The following is a 26675-nucleotide window of genomic DNA, read 5'->3' on the forward strand; positions in this document are numbered from 1 at the left end:
AAGGGTGGCCCCTGCTCGCCGCAACTAGAAAAAAGAAGGCCCGTGTGCAGCAGCAAAGACCCAACACAGCCGAAAATAAATAAATTTAAAACAAACAAAACAAAACAAAAAAACCCAGCCCAATCAAAAACTGGGTTGAAGATCTAAACAGACATTCCTCCAAAGAAGACACACAGATAGCCAAAAAGCACATGAAAAGATGCTCAACGTTACTAATTATTGCAGAAATGAAAATCAAAACTACAATGAGGTATCACCTCACACCAGTCAGAATGGCCATTATCAAAAAGTCTACAAACAATAAATGCTGGAGGGGGTGTGGAGAAAAGGAAACCCTCCTACACTGTTGGTGGGAATGTAAATTGGTACAGCCACTATGGAGAACAGTATGGAGGTTCCCTAAAAAACTAAAAATAGAACTACCATACGACCCAGCAATCCCACTCCTGGGCATATATCTGGAGTAAACTGTAATTACAAAAGATACATGCACCCCAGTGTTTCATTGCAGCACTATTTACAGTAACCAAGACATGGAAGCAACCTAAATATCCATCACAGGTGATGGATAAAGAAGATGTGGTACATATATACAATGGACTATTACTCAGCCATTAAAAAGAATGAAATAATGCCATTTGTAGTAACATGGAAGAACCTAGAGATTATCATACTAAGTTAGAGAAAGACAAATATCATATGATATCACTTATATGTGTAATCTAAAAAAAATGATACAAATGAACTTATTTACAAAGCAGAAACAGACTTAAAAAAACAAACTTATGGTTACTAAAGGGGAAAGGTGGGGGGGAGGGGTAAATTAGGAGTTTGGGATTAACATATACACACTATTACATATAAAATAGATAATCAACAAGGACCTACTGTATAGCACGGGGGACTCTACTTAATATTCTGTAATAACCTAAATGGGGAAAGAACCTGAAAAAGAATAGGTATATGTATATGTATAATTGAATCACTTTGCTGTACACCTGAAACTAACATAACATTGTAAATCAACTGTACTCCAATATAAAATAAAAATTAAAAAAAATAAAGCTTGTGGTAAGCAGTTTGCCAAGGTATAGTAAGTGAAACCAAGTCATAGAACAATATTCATAGTGTTCTTCAGTTTTTACAATAAAATAACCCTGTGCCTGTGTTTGGTAATGCATTTTTAAAAAGATCTGGAAGGCTATATCAAACCATTATAAGTAGACTCTCACTTTTTATAATGGCCCTGAATGGGGAACTTTTTATGAGCATGTATTAATTTTATAATTTTAAAATAATTTTTAAATGCTGGGGGCAACATAGCAGTCAAAAAGAGTCTGAAGACGGGAAATGTGATAATGAAAGGAGGAAGATGCCCAAGAAAGCAGGAAGAGATGTTGATGATAGCATAAGTAGTAGCAGGAGTAGCTAGTATTCATTTAGCAACTGAAATGTGCCAAAATGTGTCCTAAATGCTTTACAATACCAAGTCACTTGATTCTATGAGGTAAATATTATCAGTCAAGGAAATGAAGGCATAGAGAGGTCACACACCTTGCCCAATCTGAGAGCTCATGAATGGTGCAGCTGGGATTCAAAACCAGGTTGTCTGAATTCAGAGGCAGTGCTTTTATTAATCACTGACCTCTACTGCTGGCTGACAGGTGGGGTCCAGAGCACAGGTGGAGGAAGAGAGAAACCTGACTGAACTGTTAATTAGTTTTCTGTTGTTGCATAACGAATTACCACAAACATAACGGCTTAAAAAAACCATTTAGTATCTCACATTCTGTAGGTCATAAGTGTGGGCAGGCTTAACTGGGTTCTCAGCTTAGCATCTCACAAGACCAAAATCAAGATGTCAGCAGGGTTGGGCTCACACCTGAGGCTCTAGTGAAGATTATGCCTCCAAGGTCATTGACGTTGGCAATATTGAGTTTTTTTGGCACTGAGACTGAGTTCCCCATTTCCTTGCTGGCTATTAGGGGCCTCTAATTAGTTTGCTGCACTCCTCACCTTGTAATCCTGACTTCATCTGTATCTGTCTGTAAGGTCAGCAGTGGCACGTGGAATCTCTCAACAGGCTTGAAATCTGAGTCCCTATACTGTGACCAGTTAGAGAAAACTCTGGAATTTTAAAGGGCTCTTATGATTTGGTTAGGAACACCCACATAATTTCCCTTTCCTTGTGCTTGTAAAATAATCCAATCATCAGAGAAAAATTCATCATACTTAACACTCCCGGAGAATAGGGGGAAAATCCTGGGGCCATTTTAGAATTCTGCTTACCACAACTATGATGGATGGTGGGACGTCTTGGTGCAGGAAGGTCTGAGGGCTTGTAATGCCTTCCTGGATAGGACTTGAAAATGCTCAACGTGAAGGGAGATGTTTTGGGATGAAGATTTGAACAGGTGACTAGCAACCCAAAGTGTGCAACTAGTCAGCTTTATGGTGTAAGTTGAGTTTGGAGGTGACTTTAGGGGGGTACCAACTACATGGCTGTGTGATTTTTCTCTAGCAGTCTGGCTCGAGGTTCTTCTGAGAAAGAAGGCCAAAAGGACCACAGGTCAAGGGAGATGACAGGCTTAAATAATGGACTTTAGAATCTAGGCCAGAAAGAGAAGATAGAAAACCACAGTGAGGGAGTATGGACAGTTAATTTACAAAAGCTGCAGCGTATGGCCAGATTCCAGTTAAAGCAGGAAGGAATGCTCCAGTAAGAGGTTAAAGATATAGAGCAGTGGTTCTCCAAGTATGGTCCCCAGACCAACAGCCTTAGCATCATTTGGGGACTTGTTAGAGAGGAAAATTCCCAGGTCCACCTCAGAGTCAGAAACTCTAGAATTCTGGGAGCACAGGAATCTGTGTTTTAACAAGCACTCTAGTTGATTTTGATGTCCCAAAGGTTTGAGAATCATTGATGCAGATTCTTTCCTATTTTTAAAGAACATTTCATCCTGAATGGGACAGTAAGAAATTCCCTGAAGAGGCTGGGACTGGGTAGCAAACATTGTGAGACATATAGAAGAGGACAAATGGCCCATGTTGTGCATGCTGAGCTAGGATGCCAAGGATAAGTTTAGGGCATGCCTAACTTAACTGGCCTCAGGATTTTCAGAAATAACACGCCCTGGTGATTCCAATCTGGACAATTGTGTTACTGAGGTACTATTCCAAGGGCAAGACCAGGAGGATTTATTGATTAGAGTAAGAGGTGGGTCCATTCTGGGCTTGGATTGGCTGTTCTTTAAAGAAGGGGGAATCCAACCCCCAGGGTAAGAGGTTGGAAATGGGAATAGAAAGTTCCTGGGACCCTGAAAACAGCAAGAGACCTGCTGGATAGGTAAGGACACTTACCTGTGAGCAAGATCTAGCTCCATTTGGCTCAGCAAACCATAGGACTTACTTACGCTCCCATAGCTGCAGGCACCACCCTGATGGGTAAGCTGCTTCAGCTGTGGCACAAAGCTAGAAGAGCACAGGTGGGCCATGCTTACCAACAGGAAGAGGAAGGAAGTGAGGGATATATTTTGGGATGTGGGTAGCTGACCCTGAATAGTAATTCCACTATAGTCTTAAAAATTTTTCTGAGTCAATTACTCTGGAAAAATCATAGGACTCGCGCAGTAAGATCCAAGCAAGTTAAATACAATGTAGCCACACAAGATTTTTCACTATTGTTATAGGAACCCCTCCCCACAGTCAACAAATCATCTCAGGTGATTATGAACACACTGTACCTGTGGTGCAGCAGCACAGGATGTACTTAATATTAAAATCAGTTTTAGGGTTTCCCTGGTGGCACAGTGGTTAAGAATCTGCCTGCCAATGCAGGGGACACGTGTTCGAGCCCTGGTCTGGGGAGATCCCACATGCCGCAGAGCAACTAAGCCCGTGTGCCACAACTGCTGAGCCTGCACTCTAGAGCCTGCAAGCCATAACTACTGAGCCCACGTGCCACAACTGCTGAGGCCCACGTGCCTAGAGCCCATGCTCCGCAACAAGAGAAGCCACCGCACTGAGAAGCCCGCACACCGCAACGAACCCAACGCAGCCAAAAATAAATAAATAAAATAAATAAAAAAACAAGTTTTATACTGTTAAGTTAAAAAAATAACGTGCAGATGAATGTGTATAGCATTTGTGTTAAAAAAAAAAAAAAAGGCCCTCTGCTTGTCTGTGATGTATACAATATTCCTGGAAGACTTCACAAGAAACTGGTAGAATTGGTAGCCATTGGGAGAAGGAACTGGGAAGCTGTGGGAGAAAGGAAGTAGTAAGAGTTTTCATAAGTAAACCTTAGGTACCTTTTAAATCTGGAGCACATACATGCATGCATTAAGAAATAAAAAATAAATACATTTAAAAAATAAATAACGAGATTTTATTATCCTCGACAACAGAGGAAAGTCAAACCTGAAATCTAAGGGCATTAAGTAGCCCCACCATGGAGGGTGGAAGCTGCGGCAGCACCTGGAGGAGCTTCCTCAGAGATTCCCTTAGTCTGGCCACCCTGCCAGAGGCAATTCTAAGGAATCAGGACCCACAGTGATCAGCAGGGAGGAGAACAATGAGAAAAGCTTTCCAGCCTGAAATCAGCCACTGTCCAGAGCTAGCACCTGGCAAGATACAACTCACTCTCCTGGGGGTCACATCTTTACTGGAAGGTAGGTGAGAATTCACACCTGTGACACCAAATCTCCTCCTCTCTTGGTGTCTCTCTCTCCTATTCCTCTCTGATTCCACATTCCTCTGATCTTTGGCCACAGTGTTTGATTTTTGAGAAGAGAATGTTGAACAAGTCAAGCTCTTGTCATTCTGAGTCTGAACTCTCATTTGACTTGAAAGACTTATGCTTTCGTTTTTTCTTCTTTTTCTTTTCTTTCTTCTTTTTCTTATGCTTCTCTTTCTTCTTCTTTTTCTTGTGTTTCTCTTTACATTCTGAGGAACTGGAGCTGCTCCCATCTTCATCTGATGTTGAATCCTCCAGTAACTGTTTTAACTGTTGTATCCTAAACACATAAGATTGACCAAAGAAACATATTCAATGTAACTTAAAAAATTCTTTTAGATAAAAATATAAGAACAGTAGTGAGGGTGAAAAATGTCACAAAGCATTACCTCATTAAAGACAGTACTTATTTTTATTTTTGTATATTTTCCCCATTCTTGTCTACACCCCCGCCTATTTTACATGACTGTAACCAGTGTACAAGCTATTTTGTATTCTTTTCACTGTCCTAAATGTTTCTGCATGTTTCCATAGTCCTTACTATTATAACTTCTAACAGATGGATACTTTCCTAAATCATTCCCCCACTGTTCAAGTTCATACTAAGTAATCTACCTCCTCAACAATTATAATTCAGCACAGGGAACTATACTCAATATTTTGTAATAACCTATAAGGGAAGAGAATCTGAAGAAGAATATATGTTATGTATATATATTATATATAATAATTATATATAATTATAGTTCAGTATCACCAATTTGAAAAAATACCCCCCACACCCCAAAAAAAGTCTTGTTTTTTCACCCTGTCTTTAACCCTGTCTAGGAATTTTTAACAAAAGCTCAGATATTTAAAGAAGATCTACAGAAGATAAATTACAGTTGCCAACGTCAACTATCAGTGACATGAGTGGGCTGGGCCAAGCCCATTGCTTTAAGTTAACCCAAGTAGAACAGGCTGGCCTGCTCATTCCCCACACACTGGCTTTTTCAGGGACTATTCCTGTCTTCCAAATATTTCTCAATTAAAGTACCATATTTACTAAAACCACTCCTCTAATACTGGAATTAAAAAATTTTTAATTTATAAAGTTTCTAACTATATAATTTCAAACTTTAAGAGGATATTGTTATCATCCAGACGATCTCACCTTACATCCTTTTCATGTCTTTTATTCTCTCGAATGATGTCGTACATGGGATCTTCATGTGCCTTGAGGGATAGAGAAGGTTATGGTTAGGTTAGGCTTCATAGACTGTTAAGTTAAAATTAAATCCCTCTTCCACTGAAACCAGTTTTTTTCCCCTCCTGTGTGGTGTAATTTTATATTTAATACGTTCTAATCCTTCCTAAGAGTTGCCATCATTTCAAACTCCTGGAGACTATAAAAAAGATTTTCCAGTTATACAAATACAGGGTATAATTTACATAGCCTTTATAAGGAAATAAACCATGGCAAAATCATTATTAAATACCACTCAAGGTTAAAAATTTTGAGGTAATTCTATTTGTTCTATGTGGAAAGAAGATCAAGAGATATTATTAAGCAAAACAAGTGAGTTGGAAATGATGCGTAAGAATGATTCATTTATAGGTACACAAAAACATACTGGATATGACCAAAGAGAAGTCTGGAAGTATACTCAAGCTACTTACTACAAATTCCCTCTGGGGAGAGAGGCAAGATTGGACTTGAAAAATCAATTGTGAAAAACCTTACTGTAATGTTTCCATTTTGTTAAAATAAGGCAAATTTATTCTTATGATGTTTGTATAATTAAAAGCTACTTAAATTACTTAAAATATGAATACACATAGAATGAATTTTATGGCATGTGAATTATCTTTAAAAGTATGTTTATTATAAAATTTTTACATATCAAAGAAAACATAAAGTTAAAAATATCTATTATTTTACCAGCCGGGATATCCACTGTTAATATTTTAGTGTGGTTCTTCCAGTCATTATTCATAATTTACAGAAGATTATAATCATGTTATATATACAACTCTATTCTCTTTTTCACTTATGCTTTCATGAATATCTTCCTATGACATTACATATTCTTTTAAAACATAATTCTTAAAAGCTATATGATTTATATAGTGGTAACTTATGTTGTATATTGGACACTGCAGTTGTTTCCTATTTTTCTTCAGTTTCTATTTTCTAATCATATAAATAATTCTGAAAGTTATCCTTATACATTCATAATAATTTGTGCATACTGATGTTCTGTTATATCCTTAGATCAATTCTTAGAATTTAGGTTTCTAAATTTAAAAAATATGAGTATGTTTAAGTTTTTGAGATTTATCATTAAATTTTCTATTATAGGCACTGTAAAAGTTGACATTCCAGGTAGCAGTGATTTATCCATAATATTTTCTGTAAATTAGTAAAATGAAAACCCAGTATTTTAAATATCTTAAAATCCTTGGAGAATGTTTATATACCCCTGTTTGATATGCTGATAATCCCAATATATCCAGTAATAGCATAGTTAAGTTGACCAAAACAGTTACTGAATGGTGAATTAACCCTGGGAGGTGACTTTGTTAAAATAAAGTGATGAAATGATAGATTGATTTTACTGTCATCTAAAGAGGGTACATCGTTTATACACACACTTCTAGTTTATGATAGAAAAATATACAGACTTTAGACAAAGACTGGGAAACTAGAACCCTGATTTTATTTATGAAATATGATTTTTTTACATAAGTAAAAAAAGACTGACTGGGGAATTCCCTGGCAGTCCAGTGGTTAGAACTCTGCGCTCTCACTCCTGAGGGCCCAGGCTTGATCCCTGGTCAGGGAACTAAGATCCCACAAGCTGCATGCCAAAAAAAAAAAAAAAAGACTAACTGAATTGATAAAAATGCCTGCTTCAGAAAAAGAAGCACTGTTCCCAAGACAAAAGCAAATAACATTTTAATACGCATTTTTTGTTAATGAACTAATCTTTCACACAAATTCGATTTAATAGAGATGTAGTTAACACCAGATACTTTGGCCTAAAGGCTTTCGGAATGTATTTTATGTGAACCTCCAGTTCACTGGTGACTGCCTGATTCACCGACATTCATCATCTCCAGTAAACGTAAATTGACACTCTGGGGTTTTACTTACTACTCTGAACTGTTCTAACTTTTGGTTGCCTTTGATAAAGAAAGGGCATTCTTTGTCGCCCGTTCGGTGACCATACCGTTTACAACGCCAACCTAAAACAAAGAAAAAGGGATATATTTCTGTAAGATAATGCATTTTTACTCAGTCAAGATAAAGGTATCAGTAGATCATATTAAAGATATTCTTCATTAGATTCCAATTTTAAAAGCAAATATAATTAATGGATGAACCATGTAAGATCCCAAAAAAGAGAGGGAAACTAATTACTTCCTCAAGTATCCTTTAATCGTAGAGGTTTAGAAATGAACCAAGTACTTACTAAACAATCCCATGCAAAAAGCAAAGTGTGATTTTTTGTTTTTTAAGTGTCTTACAGATTGAATTGTATCATCCCGTCTGCTTCCCCACTGTATTGAATTGTCCTAACCCCTAGTACCTCAGAATGTGACCTTACTGGGAAACAGGGTTTTTAGAGAGGCCTGGAATACATCCTTCCCTCACAGCACTCAGGAGGACAACCTGACTTTGGACTTTTAGCCTCCGGAACTGTGAGACAATAAATTTCTCGTTTAAGTCATACAGTTTGTGGTACTTTGTTACAGCAGACCTAGTAAACTATACAGGCATTAAGCAACTCCAACCAAGGAGGTCAGGAAGCAGGAAGAGGGATTATAGGTAAGATCAGCCAAATTTGCTCCACGCTGGTAGCTACTGAAAATATGTAGTGACAGGGAAATAACGTTTTCCCCTTTATATTTTTATTTGAGAGTTGGTAGTAGGAAACCATTGGGAAAAAATGAAGTTTAGGGATTCTCTGACCTGCCCCTGTCCTTATCTCCCCACTATTTCCACGTGGGGAAGAAGGAATGCACTCTTAATGCAAATGCAGACCGCTTCAAACATGTCTGCCTATGACAAAAAGGGGGGGATTTTAAATGCCACGGATTGATGTGTGGGTATCAAGAAGGATACATACCATCTGTGATCAAAACTCTTTGTTAAAGGAAAGGTGATCCTTGTTACTCAAAGTGTGGTCAACGGTACGGACCAGCAAGATTAGCATCACCTGGGAGCTTGTCAGAAATACGGAATCTCAGGCCCACCCTAAGTTTGAGAAGCTCTGCTCTAGATAACACTAGGATCATGGAAATCAATGAATACGGGGTTATGTGTGCATGTGTTTTTCCATCTGGGATGGATCCAAGTTCTGTGGAGTCTGAAGCTTACATAAATTAAGTAGAGGAAGGGCTCTTTAGGGGGAAAAAAGTCTTGCCTTGGCAAATTTTATAGAAAGAAAGAACCATATGACCGCATTGGTGGGACTCCAAAGACCTTTGGAAGGTACAAGGGCCCTAAAGGTTAAGCTTCATTAACTTCATGTAAAACTGGTTCTGGTCCAGACTAAACACTTTTAATTTGCAAGTCAATGAAAAGAACTATAAAATGGTAAGTGAAGCACAACTAACTACCCTACTACAGAGAGGAGTGGTTTTTAACCATAATTAAAAAAAGAAAAAAAAAGAAAAAAGAAATGTAATCAGTTTAATACATGATTCAACTCTGAAAATAATAAACACAAAGGGTTTACTTAACTAAATTTATGATATAATTATTACTGGGAAAATGAGATCTAGGAAGGGTATGTGTATGAGATGGGATGGAGGAAGAAAAAAAGAGCTGAATTCTTGTCTTCTACAGGAAGAAGTCAATAGATAATGAAGAAACCTGAAAAATCAAGGGGCAGGAATATAACCCTGTTATCTAGATACACAGGGATAGGGGCTTCCCTGGTGGCGCAGTGGTTAAGAATCTGCCTGCCAATGCAGGGAACATGGGTTCGGGCCCTGGTCTGGGAAGATCCCACATGCCGCGTAGCAACTAAGCCCGTGCGCCACAACTGCTGAGCCTGCGCTCTGGAGCCTGTGAGCCACAACTACTGCGCCCGCGTGCCTACAGCCCATGCTCTGCAACGAGAGGCCACTGCAGTGAGAGGCCCGCGCACCGCAATCAAGAGTAGCCCTCGCTCGCCTCAACTAGAGAAAGCCCGTGCGCAGCAACGAAGACCCAATGCAGCCAAATTAATTAATTAATTAAAAAAAAAAACAAAAATCTTTATAGATACATAGGGATAAACTTCAAAATAACCTTCCTAAAAGAGGTTGAGGTGGTCGCCTTTTAGGTAAGGGGAATGAAGGAAAGGGGCTGAGAACTGCTATATTAATTATGTGCATGAAGAATCTTTGTACAAACAAATGTCTTTAAAGACAGCTGTATCCCTTTTTCAAACGCCGTCTTACACTGGATGAAGGTGCTGCTGCTCTGGTGCGGTGGAGGGTGTGCACACAGAGCTCTACCTGTTCCAGACCCGCCCTCTGTGGCCCAGAGCTCCTCTCAGGTTACCTGGATAAAACCTCAACACCTCTGATGAGGATGACTGACTGAGGCAAGACCCAAGGGACCACCCTCCAATGCATCCCTTGTCCTCCATGGCATTTCTACATGGAATATCCTTTCTGTTACAGTAATATTACTGAAGCGTATACTCCGCAGGCAGCTACGGCCCTGTGGAAGACCATTACCCTTACAGCCAGAAGCCCTGGAGTCAAAGCACTGCTCTGCCTCTTACCCCAAAACACTTAATAACATATGCAAGGCGGCTTCCTCATCTATAGCACAGAGATCATGCCCTGACTTTAGCAGGGCTGTGGTGAGAATGAATCAAAAGAAGTGAACTTGTTTGTAAACAGTGGTCTATAACTTGCATGTATTGAGGGTGTTACTTGAAACCCTTCCACACTCACACTGCATGACTTTGACTTCTTTCCCCAGTGGCATCCAAAGTCCTTTGGTTGGTGCGTGGGCCAGAAATTCCCTGGCATGTTCATTGCCTGGGACATCTGGTATACAGTCTTCTGGCTTAGTCTCATCTTCCTGAAAAAGGAAACAGTGTGTAAGCTATGTGGCAAAAAAGCACCGGAACTCTCTCCCACCTGTTTGAGAACACAGCACTGCCTGGCTTTCTCATGGGCTGGAGATCCCAATGTCATCATAAGTTACCATCTGAAGAGCTAGAAAGAAAGACAAATCATAACTGACAGAAAAAACGGAAGTAACTATACTAGAAGAGCTAGCTATGCCACAAAAACAAAGTAGCTGTTCTTAGAGAAAAGTTACTAGTGTTTACATAGGATTGATCTGTGAGCCCCAAATTCTGATTCTAGATCACAAAAATTAGATTCTAAGATCACAAAAGGTTTTCTGCTAACTTAAAAGCTTTGTGGAATGAGGCAGAATATAGAGTTAAACAAGTGAGGTTTCCTGGAATAAGAGCAATGTGTTAGAGTAAAATAGATGATTAGACCTTGAAGGCCACTGTCATGTTTCATAATCTCATACATGCCGTATTTGTGAGATGTATTTTCATTACCAAATAACTGCACTATGTAATTAAGGTGCTGTTTTTTTACCTTATGATTTTTTCAAGTTTCCATGAATATTAAATTTATAATGGAAGAATGTTTTCTAAAAATCTTTTTTTTAAGTTGGAAGTTACCAAACAGAAAAGGTTACTTTGGCCTTAAGTCCTCTAAGTCTCACTCCTGCAGAAAGACACACTGTGGCCAGGGTGCTGGAGGAGGGACTTCTGCAACAGGCAGGGCTGGACTGGATGAGCTTCACGTCTCCTCAGAGTCCAGTGTTCTCTGAGCTGATGACATTCAAGAAATCAGCACCGGGAGGGTCAGAGAAGGAACATGGGGCAGGAGAGCTTTGAGAAGACAGTCACAAGTGAGACAGAAAGAATGGGAGTGAGCGCTGGGGAACACTCGGGGGGGCCTGCAGTGGTTTCTTAAGGGACAGACACAAGGCTGATTAAATTTCTGCAAAGGCACAGGCTGTGACAAAGCCCAAAGTGCATGAACCGACTGCCATCTGCAGGGAAGACACAGAACTATCACAAAAGGAGGTTCAAACCTTATGCAGCTGTTTTTCATAACAAGTGACTGAGTCTGAGCACTGAGTCAAATCTGTCTCAGGGAAAAACCAAAAGTACAAACTTCACACTGACCTTGATAAGTCCAGGAGGAGGTTTTTCATAACTAGAAAGGAAAAAAACACTGGTCATCAACCATGTTCATAGGAACGTAACACATCTCAATCAGCAAAAGGCAACTGCAGACCAAAATAAAAAGGATATTTTTAGTAAGAACTTAAAACCATATTATAACTTAGTTAATAAAATATGCCTAGCAGTCAGAGATCTTATATAAATAAACTGATGCTATACCATATCCTGCTGGGATATAGCACTTAAATTCACCAAAATAATAACTAACTTGGTGTCTTAGGACAATGATTTTATTTTTGGAAGAAGGGAAAGCAAGAGATTGCAGGGAAAATGTGAGGTAACAAGAGCCTTGAACGAATTATGGTTCCAGCCTGTCATTACAGTTGTTGGTTGATTTACCTACCATAACTTCCAGCTTCCATAACACTGAGAGGCTCATGGGGGTGGGGGGGTGTGAGTGATCTGTTCTAACAAGGATGGGGGCTGTGCAGAGGGGAGGGAGCAAAGCCAGAGGGAAGGGCCTGTTGTAGGGGAAGGAGGGGAGGGTGATCTGTCCCAGAGGCTCCCCCTCCCACCTCGCCCGCTCCCCCCCAACCCCCGCCCCAAAAGCTCCAGATTCAAGATCCTCCCCACTGGCCTATCCTGTTTGCAGAGTGGGCTGCTGGGCTGCCGTCTGCTGCTCAGCTCTCTGACTGCCCTTTATGCCCCTACTGACCTCCTGGGACTCAGGGATGCAGGACTCCTGCTTGGTGCCTGGACGACAGGCTGGCACTCAATGAAGAACTACCGCTAGAGAAGCAGGTGACTGATTGTGTGCAAACGTACTTCCCCTTCCACCAACAAAGAGAGCTCTCAGACCCCCAGGGTCCTGAGGATACAAATCATGCCTGTGCTCCCAACTCATTTCCACTTCTCATCACTCTGCTGGAACTTCTGGAAAAGGCTGATGGATGCCAAATCTAGAAAAGCAGCATCCAATGCTAGGGTTCATTTTAAACAAATCAATTTTAAAATTAAAAAACTGAGATATAATTGACATATAACACTGTATTACTTTCAGGTGTAATTATGTTCAGTTTCAAGTACTGACACATTCCAGGCTATGCAGCACATAGCATGGGCGTCTGGCTTTTAAATATGAGTGCCTAATTGACACAACCCCCTTCTTAAAAAAAAGTAGTTGGAGGGACTTCCCTGGCGGTCCAGTGGTTAAGACTCTGTCCTCCCAATGCAGGGGGCACGGGTTCTATCCCTGGTTGGGGAACTAAGATCCCTCATGTCACACGATGCAGCCAAAAAAAAGTAGTTGGAAAAAGAGGCAGAACAACTGAACATCAGAGGTCTTTTCAATGCCTCTATAACGAAATTTTACTGAGAGAGGGCATCAGGATGCTGTGGCTGGTTTAAAACTGTATCTGGGCTCCAACAACTTGGAAATGGGGGAGTCCCAAGGTTGCTACACACAGAAGGTGAGTTCAGAGATGATTAATTTTTTGAATTTTGTACAGTGAAAATAATAAATTCTAAAATGGTTAATCATTTATCTAATAGTCAAATAGATACTAATTATCCCAAAACTAGTCGAAAATTGTTTAAGTTAAAAGAAAGAAAGCAGTAGTGTATAGGACAGTGTGTTTGGTATGGTTCTATTTGTGTGTACGGGAAAAGGGAGATTATATATATAGGATACCTGAGGGAGGGAGCTTTATTTTTCACTTACATTTATTTACATGCAAATACACTGCCTCAATGTTTTTTAGTTACAAAAGAAAAATGAAATTAATGTCATCTTCCTTACACCTATGTTGGTATGAGCCCAGGCTAATAAAGTTCTGAGAGATAAACCAAAGGTAACTTGGGACGTAGGAAAAAAAAATGCCAAAAATATGCTAATAGGAGCTCATTTCTGCTATAGTTATATAGGCTGCATTTTTGTTTTAAAATTTCAATGTTGGGCTTCCCTGGTGGCGCAGTGGTTGAGAGTCTGCCTGCCAATGCAGGGGACACGGGTTCGAGCCCTGGTCTGGGAAGATCCCACATGCCACGGAGCAACTAAGCCCGTGAGCCACAATTGCTGAGCCCGCGCGACTGGACCTTGTGCTCTGCAACAAGAGAGGCCACGACAGTGAGAGGCCCGCGCACCGCGATGAAGAGTAGCCCCCACTTGCCATAACTAGAGAAAGCCCTCGCACAGAAACGAAGACCCAACACAGCCATAAATAAATAAATAAATAAATGGATCATCACATTAAAAAAAAAACCATTTGTATGAAAAAAAAAATTTCAATGTTATTTCTCTAATTGTTTCAGTAATTAAATCCTCACTCTTGCTCTAACCAACTTGCTATTTCCACTTACCAAAAAAGAACAGGTATATTAGGAGAAACTAAACTTAATTTTAAGGCGATATTGAAGGTTCAACTTAAAAATTTACTCCTTGCAGAAGTAACCAGTCAACAATAATCATGCCAGGCTTAGTGCTAAGTACCAGAAGGGAGAACTAAGGGGATAAGGGTACTCCTAAATGAAATCTAGAAAAGCCATAAAGTTGAAACTCCTCTCAGAAACACCCATGTAATTCTTGACAAAGGTACTTCGTAGCTTGGGACCCCCAGAATGGAGGCCTCCCCAGTGGCCCAGCTCATGTCACAAATCTAAACCTAAGTCAGCCTGCACTAACGGGAAATGCCTCACTGTCAAGGAAATCTGGAATACCCCAATCACGATCCTCCAACTCAGCTTAACTTAGCTTATCTGACCCTAGGTAAGAGGACATGCTAGTCTTATAAGGAAATCCCTGACCCTCTAGCCAATCGTGCCCTATTTCCAAGTTGCCTCACCTAACGCCCTATAAAACCCGCTCTTGTCCAAAATCCCTGGGAAGAGTGTTCCACTGCATGTGAAGTGCTGTACTTCTCAATCCGCGGATTGTTTTCCCTTGAATTAAGGACATCAAACTCGTTAACAAATTGTGTAATTTTTCTCTTTTGACATTCTTTAGAACGGTCTTTTTTTTTTTTTTAATTTTATTTATTTATTTTATTTATGGCGTGTTGGGTCTTTGTTTCTGTGCGAGGGCTTTCTCTAGTTGCGGCAAGCGGGGGCCACTCTTCATCGCGGTGCGCGGGCCTCTCATTATCGTGGCCTCTCTTGTTGCGGAGCACAGACTCCAGACGCGCAGAGTCAGTAACTGTGGCTCATGGGCCTAGTTGCTCCGCGGCATGTGGGATCTTCCCAGACCAGGGCTCGAACCCGTGTCCCCTGCATTGGCAGGCAGATTCTCAACCACTGCGCCACCAGGGAAGCCCCTAGAACTGTCTTGATAAAGGAGATGTTTTGTTTTTTTGGAGTAGAGAACCCCATATCCCAGCCAGAACGTTTTCCAGTTCTAAATCAGTGTGAATGGGCTTTGCAGGTAAAAAAATTTTACTTTGAATTGTGATCCACTCTCACTGCTGTGTACCTTGGGCAAGTTACTTAAACCCCCAGAGCCTCAATTTCCTCATGGGTAAAGAGTTCACAGCAAACATGTGAAAGGCACTCCACAATGCTGGCTTCTGCCTCTTCTGTTGAAGAAAAGTTAGTGCTCTTAGTAGCCTCATGAGGCAGCGCAAGATTAGGCACTAGCATCATAAAGGTCAAGATCTGGACCCAAGAGAGAGGCCTCGCCAACCCTCACATCTTTTTACAGATCTGCAGCTTTACGGGGATTTACCAGCTGCTCCTAAGAGGAGGTGGGCACAGACCTGGCAGTGGACTTCCTGCAGACATCATCCCCAGCCGGGTTTACTGCCTTTCTAGGCCATGTGACTCTTCAACATCTGGCTCCAGGGATCACTGCCTTTTCCCCATGCAGGTGAGGTGGTATAGGATCATGCCACCTAAGCTGGCTGTTCTTTGGCTCTCTTTATATCCCCTATTTGATCAGTCCCTGTGCTTCACCTACACCTTCCCGCATGACTGACCTTCCCTCTTAATCACAGAACTTATTCAATAACTGCCTCTGTGCCTGCCCCCGCCCCAGCTAACAGCTCCGCTAGGATAGTTTATCAAAGTGAAAACCTCTGCCCTATGATGGTTGATAACCTGAGGGGCTGTGAGGGGCACGCCTCTCTGCTGATTTCCCTGGTAACTGATGAGCCAACCTGATGTCAATCCCCACTATAACTGGTAAACCTCCCCACCCCCCAAGCAAAGACTGCTGTCTGTGTCCTGACTGCTGTCTGCTGTACACAGTGGGGCGCTGCTCCAGGACTTTGCTTCAGACTTATAAGGTCCCCTATCCAATAAACCTTCAGTGTCTCTGTTGCTATCTCCAGCCTCTTTCTTTGGTCTTGTGGCTGGGCAATTATAAGGCTTGCAGGCCTGTGGGGTGCAGCGAGGTATATCAGAGGTGCAGAGGTGGTAGATCAGGGTTCAGCAAATCTATCCCTACCTCCTCTGAGGCTCAGCAAATCACCATGTGATTAGAGGACTGGAACTTTCAGCCCCACCTCCAGGAAGGCTGAATTAATCACTAATGGCCGATGATGAATCAATCAAGCCCATGTAATGAAACCTCTATAAACACCCAAAAGGATGGCGTTAAGACAGCTTCAGGGTTGGCGAACACGTGAAGGCGCGGCATACCTGGAGAGGGCATGGAAACTCTACACAGCTTCTCACATACCTTACCCTATGTATCTCTTCCATCTGGCTGTTCCTGACTTATATCCTTTTATAATAAACCAGTAATCCAGTTAGTAAAACATTTTCCTGAGTTCTATGAGCTGCTCTAGCAAATTAACCAAACTAGAGGAGGGGGTTTTGGAAACCTCCAATTTATAGCAGGTACCAACCTGGACTTGCAAACATCTCTGGACTCTTCCAAATAAGGATTATGATGGAGGCGTCTAGTCTCCATCCTCATCCTCACTGTCACTAATCCAGGGCCTTTCTAAAGGGACAGAGGAAGATTTACTCCCTGAAGATTACACAATAAACACCTGGGTATAAGTAGAATTAGCCTTTTAGATAGAGTACAAAGCTTTTTAGGTATGGTATTTCCAAAGCAAATTCTTAAAATATTTTCCAATGGAAAGCTGTCGCATGTCATAGGCCTAGGCCTCTTTTAGGAGGAATAATGGAAATTTGCATAAATTGGGCAGGTGATACAGTCCATCAGCATCCCTTCATTAGAAACATTAATGCTATGTCTTAGGCATTGGGACTTAAGGGAGTTTGGAAGGGAGGTGGTAAAGTCTATGTAAATATCCAGTAATCCGACAATAATTTCTTTTTGCCATAGGAGTTGTACAAATAACATGGTCAAACTATCTGAATTCCTGAAAAATATGTAAATGTTTTTGCCTAGATAGAAAAAAAATGTGATGGAACTGCACATTTCTTTTTAATTTTTAAATTTATTTTTATTTTTTGGCTGTGTTGGGTCTTTGTTTCTGTGCAAGGGCTTTCTCTAGTTGCGGCGAGCGGGGGCCACTCTTCATCGCGGTGCGCGGGCCTCTCACTGTCGCGGCCTCTCTTGTTGCGGAGCACAGGCTCCAGACACGCAGGCTCAGTAGTTGTGGCACGGGCCCAGTTGCTCCGCAGCATGTGGGATCTTCCCAGACCAGGGCTCGAACCTGTGTCCCCTGCATTGGCAGGCGGATTCTCAACCACTGCGCCACCAGGGAAGCTCCCGGAACTGCCCGTTTTGAAATCTGTTATTATTAGCAATGGACTTCCCTAAAAAAGTCCATTTTAGAACTGTTTCCACAAGTGTAAAGGAATGTGGTTGATGTTTTTTCTTGGGCTAAACAATTCATTAGTTTAGGTAGCATGTTAAAAAGATATTTCTCAAAGATTAAGGTAATATTTAACTATTGAAAATAACATTTGGAAATGAGAATCGGAGTGTGTTTATTGAGTAGCTGGCTTCTGTGCTGTGACAGCTGAGAAGTGTGCTTTATCTTTGTAATTAATCCTCAGAATTAAAAAAAAAAAAAAGTTAGTGGAGGCCCATTATTTTGTGCCATCTGTGAATCCTTGCCATTATATCATTCAGATTGTGACAGGTTGCCCTGGGCAGTATAAAGACTAAATTAAGATAAATTTCGATAAGAGATTATCTCCTAAATAGGCATGGGACAAAAAAATCTTTATTTTGCCAAGTACTTAATAATGCTCTTTGTGTATTTGAGTGTTGGGGTAGGATTTCTTTTGGAAGAGTCCTTCATGTAAGCATACTCCATCCCAGTTGTTCCTGTAGCCTGGCCCTGTGGGGGCTGGAAGGCTGAGATGAAAGTCCACATATACTCAAAATGCCCATTCTGTTATGCCCAGTAGCCCAGGAGCACTTGAGTGACAGAGCTGGAAAATGGGCAGGAGCATGTGTGGAACACTCAGATGACTTTGGGGGTCTGGCAGGTATGGTAAGAGTAAGAAAAATTAAGGTCAGGTGTAAGAAAATGACCAGAGGAGTGTGAGGGTAACTAAAGAGGGCATACCAGGTGGCAAAAGGATTTGAATTCCATTTGTAAAAAACCACAATGGAACTTAACATGCCTGGTTGACCAACTTACTTATCTGTCTTCCTTCCCCAGACTCTCTTAAAATGACAATTAAAGAAATAAAAAAAGGTTAGAAGCCACACAGAAATCCTGAGAGGAGATACAAGGCTGGAGACAAGAAGGGAAGGGAAAGAGAACTAAACCCTCATCTACTATAACATGAGCATAATAGGTAACGTTTACTATTCAATGGAAAAAAAGCAGTATAAGCATATAACTCAGAAATAGTTAAATCCCAGAAAAAAAATTAAAAGTTTCCCCATTGAAGCCTTGGTTGGAGGGAAAGGTACAGGGAGTGTGAGTAGAGATACAAACCACTATTTTTTGAAATTAGACTTTTCATACTATTTGATGTTTAAACTACGTTAAAGTATTATTCTGGAAATACAGACTTTCATTTAAAAGGAAAGAAGCCTCTGAACTAGCCAAACTATAAATATGTCAACAGCCCAGAACTTTTAAAATCTCTGAACTGAAAAATCCCACTGGTCTGAGAATCAGACACCCGGGTTTCTCTTTAGTTTTGTTAGTTTACAGTTCCGTGTGTGCTTGATCAGGTTACTTAACTGCTGAACCTGCATTTTCTCATGTGCAAAAGGAGGTTATAAAAGGATGTCTGTGAGTGCGCTCTGAGCTACAAAATAAATGTAGAGTATTAACAACTATGTGGCATCCTACAGTTAGGATACTGAGGGCTAGGGGGTGGGGTAGGGCGACTGAGCCCTGCCTGAACTCATCCTAGGGAAATATTGTTCAACATCGGCCTTGCACGGGCAACAAAGAGCCTCCCAGAGTGCCCTGAAGGGGCCAGGACCGTGGATGCCAGCAGTCCACAACCACTGCCCACTGAAGTGAAATTCAGCTCAAGAGCCACACTGAAAAGAGCAGGCCAGGCTACAAGGAAGCATGCATTTTGTGCCAAAGCTCCCAGCGGTTAATAATGAAGGATTAACCCTTTAAGGACTTTTCATGCTGTCTCAGCAATCATGAGAAGGTAGGTAATGGGAAGTGCCTAAGACAAATAATTCAGATAACTCAGTGAACACCAAACTTAGTAAAGTCAGACTTCTAAAGCTGATTACTGAACGACAGAAACACAGAAAAGAACCGCAAGGGTCATTAATCCAACCTTCCACCTGACGTTTAAGTCTCTTTTACAACCAACCCTTCTCTCAGGGGTTATCTGGACTCTCTCCAACCCCGGGTAGCTGGGGGAGTACAGTGTCTCCTAGGTCAGGCCACGCTGACCAGCAAGAATCTATGACTCTGGCCCTAATTCTTCTTGTTGAGCTAGAACTGGCCTCTCTGTAGCTTCCACCCTTAACCCTGGTAAAAAAAAAAAATCCTGGGGACGAGAGAGAAGTCCACGCTCTCTTCTACCTGACAGCTCCTCCCGCAGAGTCAGGGACCAGGCCCTCACCCCACGCTTACTTTTTCCCTTCCTCACCGCACTCATGTTACGGGACTGGGCTTTTTCTTCCCTAGTTAACAGCACTAGATGAAAAGAATGGGGATTTACCCAGTTCAGAGCGAGCCGCTTGAACTGAGAAACGGGAAAGGACCCAAGGACGCAGCCGCACTTCGCCTGTATTCAAATCCTGACCGACACCGACGTCGCCGCACGAGCAATAAAACCGTCGTTTCCGGCGGGGAAGCGCCCGCCCGCCGCCGCCTCGCGCGCCCGGGACGAGCCTGTGGAGGGAGCCTCCCCGCTCTTCCTCCAGCGGCTGAGAGTCCAGCGTCCGGCAGCCCGGGATCAAAACCCGCACCTGGCTCGCTGGGGTCCGACGGGCCCACCTGCCCACTCGCAGGTCTCCAACCCCGGGCGGGCACCGCCGCGCGACCGCGGGCCCCGACCCCATTCCTCGCATTAGTTGGGGGCGGGCGTGACGGACTCACAAGGACTCCAGGTGCTTGAGCTGCTGCAGCTGCTGCGCGTCGTGCCGCCGCCGCCTCTGCTCCCGGCGTCGCTGCAGCTCCTGCTCCGGAGGCTCTCGCGGCCGCCGCGCGCCCCCTGCCCCCGCGTCGTCGCGCCCGGGTCGGGACGACATCGCGGCCCCGCGCGGCGCGGCTGAGGCGTCCCCGTGCGGCGCGGCTGAGGCGGCCGGCGCGGCGAAGACGGTACTTCCTCTGCGCTGTGAACGCCTAGCCCCGCAGCGCCCCCTCCCGCTGCCGCTCCGCGTCCCGCCGGGCCGAGCCGGGTGTCCCCTCCGCGGCCGCCTGCACCGCGCCGCCCAAAGGCCAGCGCGGCCTCAAGTTGTTGATCGTAGCGCCGGGTCCTGCAGTCAGGTCGGCTGGTGCCGGAGGCCGGAGCGCGCCCCCTGGCGGCGGCCAGGAGTCTCGGTGCTGAGGACGCTCTGTGGGGACCCAGAGCCCGTTCTGCGCGTGGCTGGGCCCCTCTCCGGGTCGGGCGCCTCCCCTCGAGATCTTCGTCCCTGGAGGCCGGGAAACCTGTGCAAGTCATTTTCGTATTCCCGTAGTGGCTAGGCACACAGGAGCTGCTCGTTACATGTTAGTAGGATTCATCCGGTTTTGGAAGAAAGCAAGGCTTCCATAGAAATTCTCCAATTTTCCAGAACATGTGATCCATGCGATGTATAGTCAGTGTAGTATACTGTATTCAGATAAGGTTTGGGTTATGGAAACGAAAAGCTAATATACACTGTGCACTTTTTATGCGGTCATTGAGCTAAGCCCTTAATAGGAGTTGATTTAATTTTTTTAAAATTAATTAATTAATTTATTTTAATTTTTGGCTGTGTTGGGGCTTCGTTTCTGTGAGAAGGCTTTCTCTAGTTGAGGTGAGCGGGGGCCACTCTTCATCGCGGTGCGCGGGCCTCTCACTGTCGCGGCCTCTCTTGTTGCGGAGCACAGGCTCCAGACACGCAGGCTCAGTAGTTGTGGCTCACGGGCCTAGTTGCTCCGCGGCGTGTGGGATCTTCCTAGACCAGGGCTCGAACCCGTGTCGCCTGCACTGGCAGGCAGATTCTCAACCACTGCACCACCAGGGAAGCCCTGATTTAATTTTTAAAATCGTAATAAGTGCTGTACGTAATACCCATGTGTATTATCCTTATTTTACAGATAAGGAGGCCCAGAGAGTTAACTGACATGCCCAAGGAAACAGAACTCTTAGGTCATGGAGCCAGGATGCAAAAGTGTAAGGTGCTTAACTAGGTTGTGCTTTGAAACTGTATCTGATATATAATTTTTTCAGCCTTGAAATAATGGAAGAAGCTGCAGAGGAATTAAAAATAAGTGCATAAGGGAAATGCTTGCCAAAATATTCAGTTGTTAATACCCCAAAGTGAAGAGCTCTTTCAAATTTATTCAAGAAAACACAAACACACAGAAGCTATGCACAGACATGTGAAATTATGCTGATACATGTTCTGGAACTTGGAAATGACCTCTTCCTCTAAGAATGAAGCCAATTAAAATTGTTGCATGAATGTATGATTCAGCCATTCATGTGTAACAGATCAGGACCCTATGGGGGCCTTCCGGGATAGACCCCTCCCCCATATACTCTGCTATAGTTCCTGTTTGAAGTACCCAGATAATACTATCTCATGCATATTTCCTGAGTTTTTCATTTGGTAAAAAGCACCACAAGTGGAAGAAATTAACTACTTGATGATCATGAGCCCCAGCCCCCAGACCTTCTGGCACCTAAGGATTGATAATGTTAAATTAACCACCCAGTTACCTCAACATCAACCAATCAGAGAGTTGTGCAGTAGCTGATCACATACCCTGGGAAGCCCCTCCCTCACCTTGCCTTTAAAAATGCTTTGGTGAAACCCTTCGGAGAGTTCAGGGTTTTTTTTTTTTTTTTTCTTTTTTTTGAGCATGAGCAACCAGTTCTCCTGGCACGGCCCTGCAATAAACCTTTCTCTGCTCCAAGCTCCAACATTTGGGTTTGTTTGGCCTCACTGTGTGTCGGGCACACAAACTTGCGCTCGATAACGATGGAAGTTACCTGGGCCAATAAATGACCTGTATGGTATCTTATAAGATATCCAAATCCAGTTAAGAAGGAGGATATAGTCTTTGGAAGCTGTGATTTACAAACAAAGAAAATGTAATTGTGTTGCAGAAAGAAGTTGGTCTACAGAATCAAGAAGAAAACCAAGGGAAAGCAATCAGGTAGTGTTTTTCCAGCGCTGTTGTTATAGAACAGCACGTTCCGGGTGTCCCACGCACAATACATATTCCTTGCTCTTCAAGGTAACAATGTACTGGGCCAGCAGCACCCCAGCCACCAGGGCGCACACGCTAGCGCTTGCTACCGCGCTCACCCTCGCCATGGCCGCTTGGTCCATGGACGGGGCCTCCTGCGCCTCCCGGTCAGGAGAAGAGGTGGCTGGGTGGCTCGGGCCTCGGATGCTCCGCCCTAGAGACCAACACAGACGCCCGCGCCCCGCGCCCCGCGCCCCGCCTCCGAGGAAAGCCCCACCCACGAGCGGCGGGAACGGAGAAAGGCGTGGGAGGGGCGTGGCTTGCGTCCCCGCCGGGGTCGGGAGGCGGGTCTTCCTCAGAGCCCGCGTCTAAGGAACTGTCCAAGGACAGAAAAGGGGAGTCGAATTAATTCTCTCTCTGTCTCTGCTAATGAGGACCGGGCAGTAGTTCATTCTAGCTCCGCCCAGTAGAAATCTGATTCCAAACATCACTCAGAAAAAAATCCTCCGCCTTCCTCTCTCCTGACACTCAGGACTACAACCCCCAGCAGGCATCGGGGCTCAGCAGTCTGACTTGCGCAGTAGCGTTCGTTGTAAAGTGCTATGACAACAGGGCGGAGATGGCTTGGAGTTAGGCTTGAGTAGGCGTCCCTTCCGCCGCTGCTGTCCTTTTTCTGCTACATCCCACTCACTGCCTCCTTCATTATTTCCTCCTCTTTGTGAGCAGCAGGTCTTACCGCTGTTCCTTCCTGCCTGATATCTGCCACGGGATTGATGCCGTTTTTCCTGCTTGTCTCTGAGCGTGACAGAGAGGGGATGCAGGAGAGCTACTTGGTGGGATCGCTTAAGCTCTGTGGAGCTGGTGGTGCCAACTGGTGAGGCGCTGTCTTTGCCTGGGACGTGAAACAAGTTGGATCAGGAGAACGAGAGGGAGAAGTAAGGGTTGCTTTTTCCTGCACCGTCCGTTCTTGCTCGTCGTTCCAGCCCTGGAATCCTGGCAGACGTTCTTAAAGAGAAATCGGTGGAAGGAGAGTTCGAAGAAAGGTGGGGCAGGACCCACCTGACTCGGCATCAGGTAAGAAAGTACGTCTAGAATTAAACAGCGGTGCATGAATGCCCTTTCTGTGTTTTATTTTTTAGTCAGATTGATTCTCTGATGCCGTATAATGGTTTGGGGGATATAGGGTGATAGGTTTCTTATGAAGGATGCTTGCATTCAAAACAAAACAAAACGAAACTGCCAGAACAATGTGTGTGTGTGATCCTGTGAACATTTTTGAGAAAGGGTGATAAGAATTTTTAGAGATTCCATTCAGGAATGTCACGTGGTGCACAAGCATTTTCCTCCTGTGACACTAAAACAGGTCTTGTGAGCAAATGGTCAAAGCAGTTCCCATCCTATGACTGAAGTAGGATGCATGTACTAATACCCGCTAATTCCTTCTTGCAATAGGATTATTGCTTCTCCTTCTCCCTTTACCTTGCAGACCACAGCAGTTTCGATGAGCTGAGGTGATATTATTAGCATCTTCCTTCCCCAATCAATTCCTGCAATCGACTCCAGTTTCCTGGAGTTTTTCTGTTTGTTTTTTGTTGTTTTTTTTTAGCATCTCACTTTTTTTTACTAAACATACCATTTTAAAAAAAATAATAAATTTATTTATTTATTTTTGGCTGCGTTGGGTCTTCGTTGGTGCACACAGGCTTTCTGTAGTTGTGGTGAGTGGGGGCTGCTCTTCGTTGCGATGCGCGGGTTTCTCATTGTGGTGGCTTCTCTTGTTGTGGAGGACAGGCTCTAGGCGCACGGGCTTCAGCAGTTGTGGCACGTGGGCTCTAGAGAGCGCAGGCTCAGTAGTTGTGGCGCAGAGGCTTAGTTGTTACCCGGCATGTGGGATCTTCCCGGCCCAGGGATCGAACCCGTGTCCTCTGCATTGGCAGGTGGATTCTCAACCACTGCGCCACCAGGGAAGTCCCTACGTTTTGATTTTTAAATGCACTCTTTTCTTTAATGGTTAAAGCAGGTGTACAATGCATGTTTGAGCAGATGTACAATGCATGTTTGACAGGCCGTGAGACAAGCTGTTCTAGTTAGCATAAAGTTTACGTTAAATCATATATAAGCCAGAATGACTTCCCCATACCTCAATATGTGAACATTTCTTCCATCAAGTGTTTTTACAATGGAAGAGTTTTGGATTTTGTCAAATGCTTTTTCTGACTCTGTTGACATGATTAGGTGGTTTGTGATTTTTATTTTATTGCTTTGGTATATTTCCTTAATAAATTCTGGGTGTTAAACTAACATTGTATTCCAGGGGTAAATTGCACTTGGCCATGGTGTATAATTCCTTTAATATATTGCTTGATTCACTTTGCTAGTGTTGTGTTGAGGATTTTTACATACATATTTGTAAGAGATATTGGTCTGTAGTTTTTTTTTCTTGTATTTGTCTAATTTTGGTATCAATGTACACTAGCTTCATAGGATGAGTTGGGAAGTGATCCCTCCTCTTTTATTTTTTGGAGAGGTTAGTGAAGAATTGATGTTAATTAAAAAAAAATATTTGGTAGAATTTACCATCTGAGCCTAGTCTTTTCTTTTTTTCTTTTTTTTTGAGCCTAGTCTTTTTTTGTGTGTGTGGATAGTTTTTTGATTACTAATTCAATCTCTTTACTTGTTTTAGGTTTATTTAGATTTTCAGTTTCTTCTGTAGTCAGCAACAGATAGCTGGGAGCAGGACAAATAATACTGATGTCCTGCCCTTCCTGGGAAAATAGTTCTCTGATTGGGAGCTGTGGGGAGAGGGTTCTTGGATGTACCACTCTGGAGTGCAGTTTCCATCTTGCTGAGCTAGGAGTATGGAGAGGAGTGAGTCTTAGTTTAAATAGTACAGACTCTTACTGTTCTTACTGAATTTTAGATTTTTAATGTTTCTTTATTTGTTGTATGCTCTTAGGACAATTTCCAGAGACTTGAAATGGTTGTTTTTTTTAAAAAAATAAATTATTATTTTTAAAAAATAATTTTCAGTTTCACTGGGAAGTGGGCCAGTGGAGTTTCTCACATGTCACACTGAAAAGTGGAATTCTCTGAAACCTTAAATTGCTTAGCGTATGGTTATGGGAGAAATACCTATATTATCAAAAGATTTCATCAGAGTTCCATTAGATATCAAGGTGCTCCAGTGTCTGTAAGACTTATATTTAAGAGCAAGTATAAAAGTGATTATATATAAGCTTATTAGGAACACAACTGCTGTGTGCAAAGAGAAATTTTTTGTAGGTGTGTTTTATTTGTTCAAGCCAAAGGATTGAGCCAAAGGATTAAGCTTTTGTTTTTTTTTTTGGATAAACAGGGATATCCAGCAACCTTAAGTTGTTCAGACTTGCTATCAAATCCGTCTTTGAAGCCAAAGTGGAAAAGAACTCCCCTTTGAAACCTTTTGCCTTGCAGCCTACGCTGTCATTTAAAAATACACCAATTTTAAAAAAGGAAATTAATGATGTACAAATTGCACAAATGAGGGTTTGTGGTTTCTTAATTTCTTGGGAGTGGGCAGTGCGCCTTCCTCTGCTTCTGCCTTTGAAATTGGAGAGAGAGGCACTGGGAAACATGCTACTGACCATCAGCCCAAATTGTTGGTTTTCCTATCGTTCACTAATTTTTCAAAGATGTAAGACCTTATTCAATAATTTATTGTCCACCATGGTAAATGTTAACACCTGGGTCATGGGAGAACCAGTATGCAGAATTTTGGCATAATGGAATTTATGCAGTTCTGCTATGTATTAACTTATGTTTTGCCCTGGTATGAAAGTAAGTTGATCTGAAATGAAGCAGCTGTGGTCTTGTGAGGAAGAACCATTTGTTGGACCTAGGTTTGAAATTAGCACCCTCTCCCCCAACCTTTTAAAAATTAAAACAAAGAGAAACAAAAAAAAAATCCCTCTACTGACCCATGCTTTTTCAGTGTTTTGGATATTAAATTGCAGGCAGTGACAGCCTAAT

General features: G+C 42.7%; 2 protein-coding genes and 1 long non-coding RNA gene across 6 annotated transcripts in view; 2 read left to right on the plus strand and 1 right to left on the minus strand.

Moving 5' to 3' along the window:
* Positions 1–4364: 4364 nt before the first annotated feature.
* On the minus strand, positions 4365–20567 carry LOC137768066 (retinitis pigmentosa 9 protein). The gene is made up of 6 exons (XM_068549286.1): positions 20385–20567; positions 11938–11968; positions 10673–10802; positions 7872–7963; positions 5889–5950; positions 4365–5015 (listed from the first exon to the last, which is right to left on the minus strand). Exons 1-6 carry the CDS (start codon positions 20534–20536, stop codon positions 4817–4819), a joined length of 666 nt encoding a protein of 221 aa, XP_068405387.1. The 5' UTR covers positions 20537–20567; the 3' UTR covers positions 4365–4816.
* Positions 20145–22636, plus strand: LOC137768067 (uncharacterized). Its single transcript, XR_011074702.1, has 3 exons — positions 20145–20296; positions 21570–21645; positions 22585–22636. It is a non-coding gene; the product is annotated as an uncharacterized lncRNA (long non-coding RNA).
* A 639-nt stretch (positions 22637–23275) lies between these two features.
* The window catches only part of BBS9 (Bardet-Biedl syndrome 9), a 469951-nt gene continuing 466551 nt past the window's right edge, over positions 23276–26675 (plus strand). For all 4 annotated transcript variants that reach the window (XM_068549287.1, XM_068549291.1, XM_068549288.1 and 1 more), the window contains exon 1: positions 23276–23741. The gene's annotated coding sequence lies outside the window, so the exon portion shown is untranslated. The remainder of the gene's footprint in view (positions 23742–26675) is intronic.

This window comes from Eschrichtius robustus, chromosome 8, assembly GCF_028021215.1.
Source record: "Eschrichtius robustus isolate mEscRob2 chromosome 8, mEscRob2.pri, whole genome shotgun sequence".
In the NCBI taxonomy this organism is placed as follows: Eukaryota; Metazoa; Chordata; class Mammalia; order Artiodactyla; family Eschrichtiidae; genus Eschrichtius; species Eschrichtius robustus.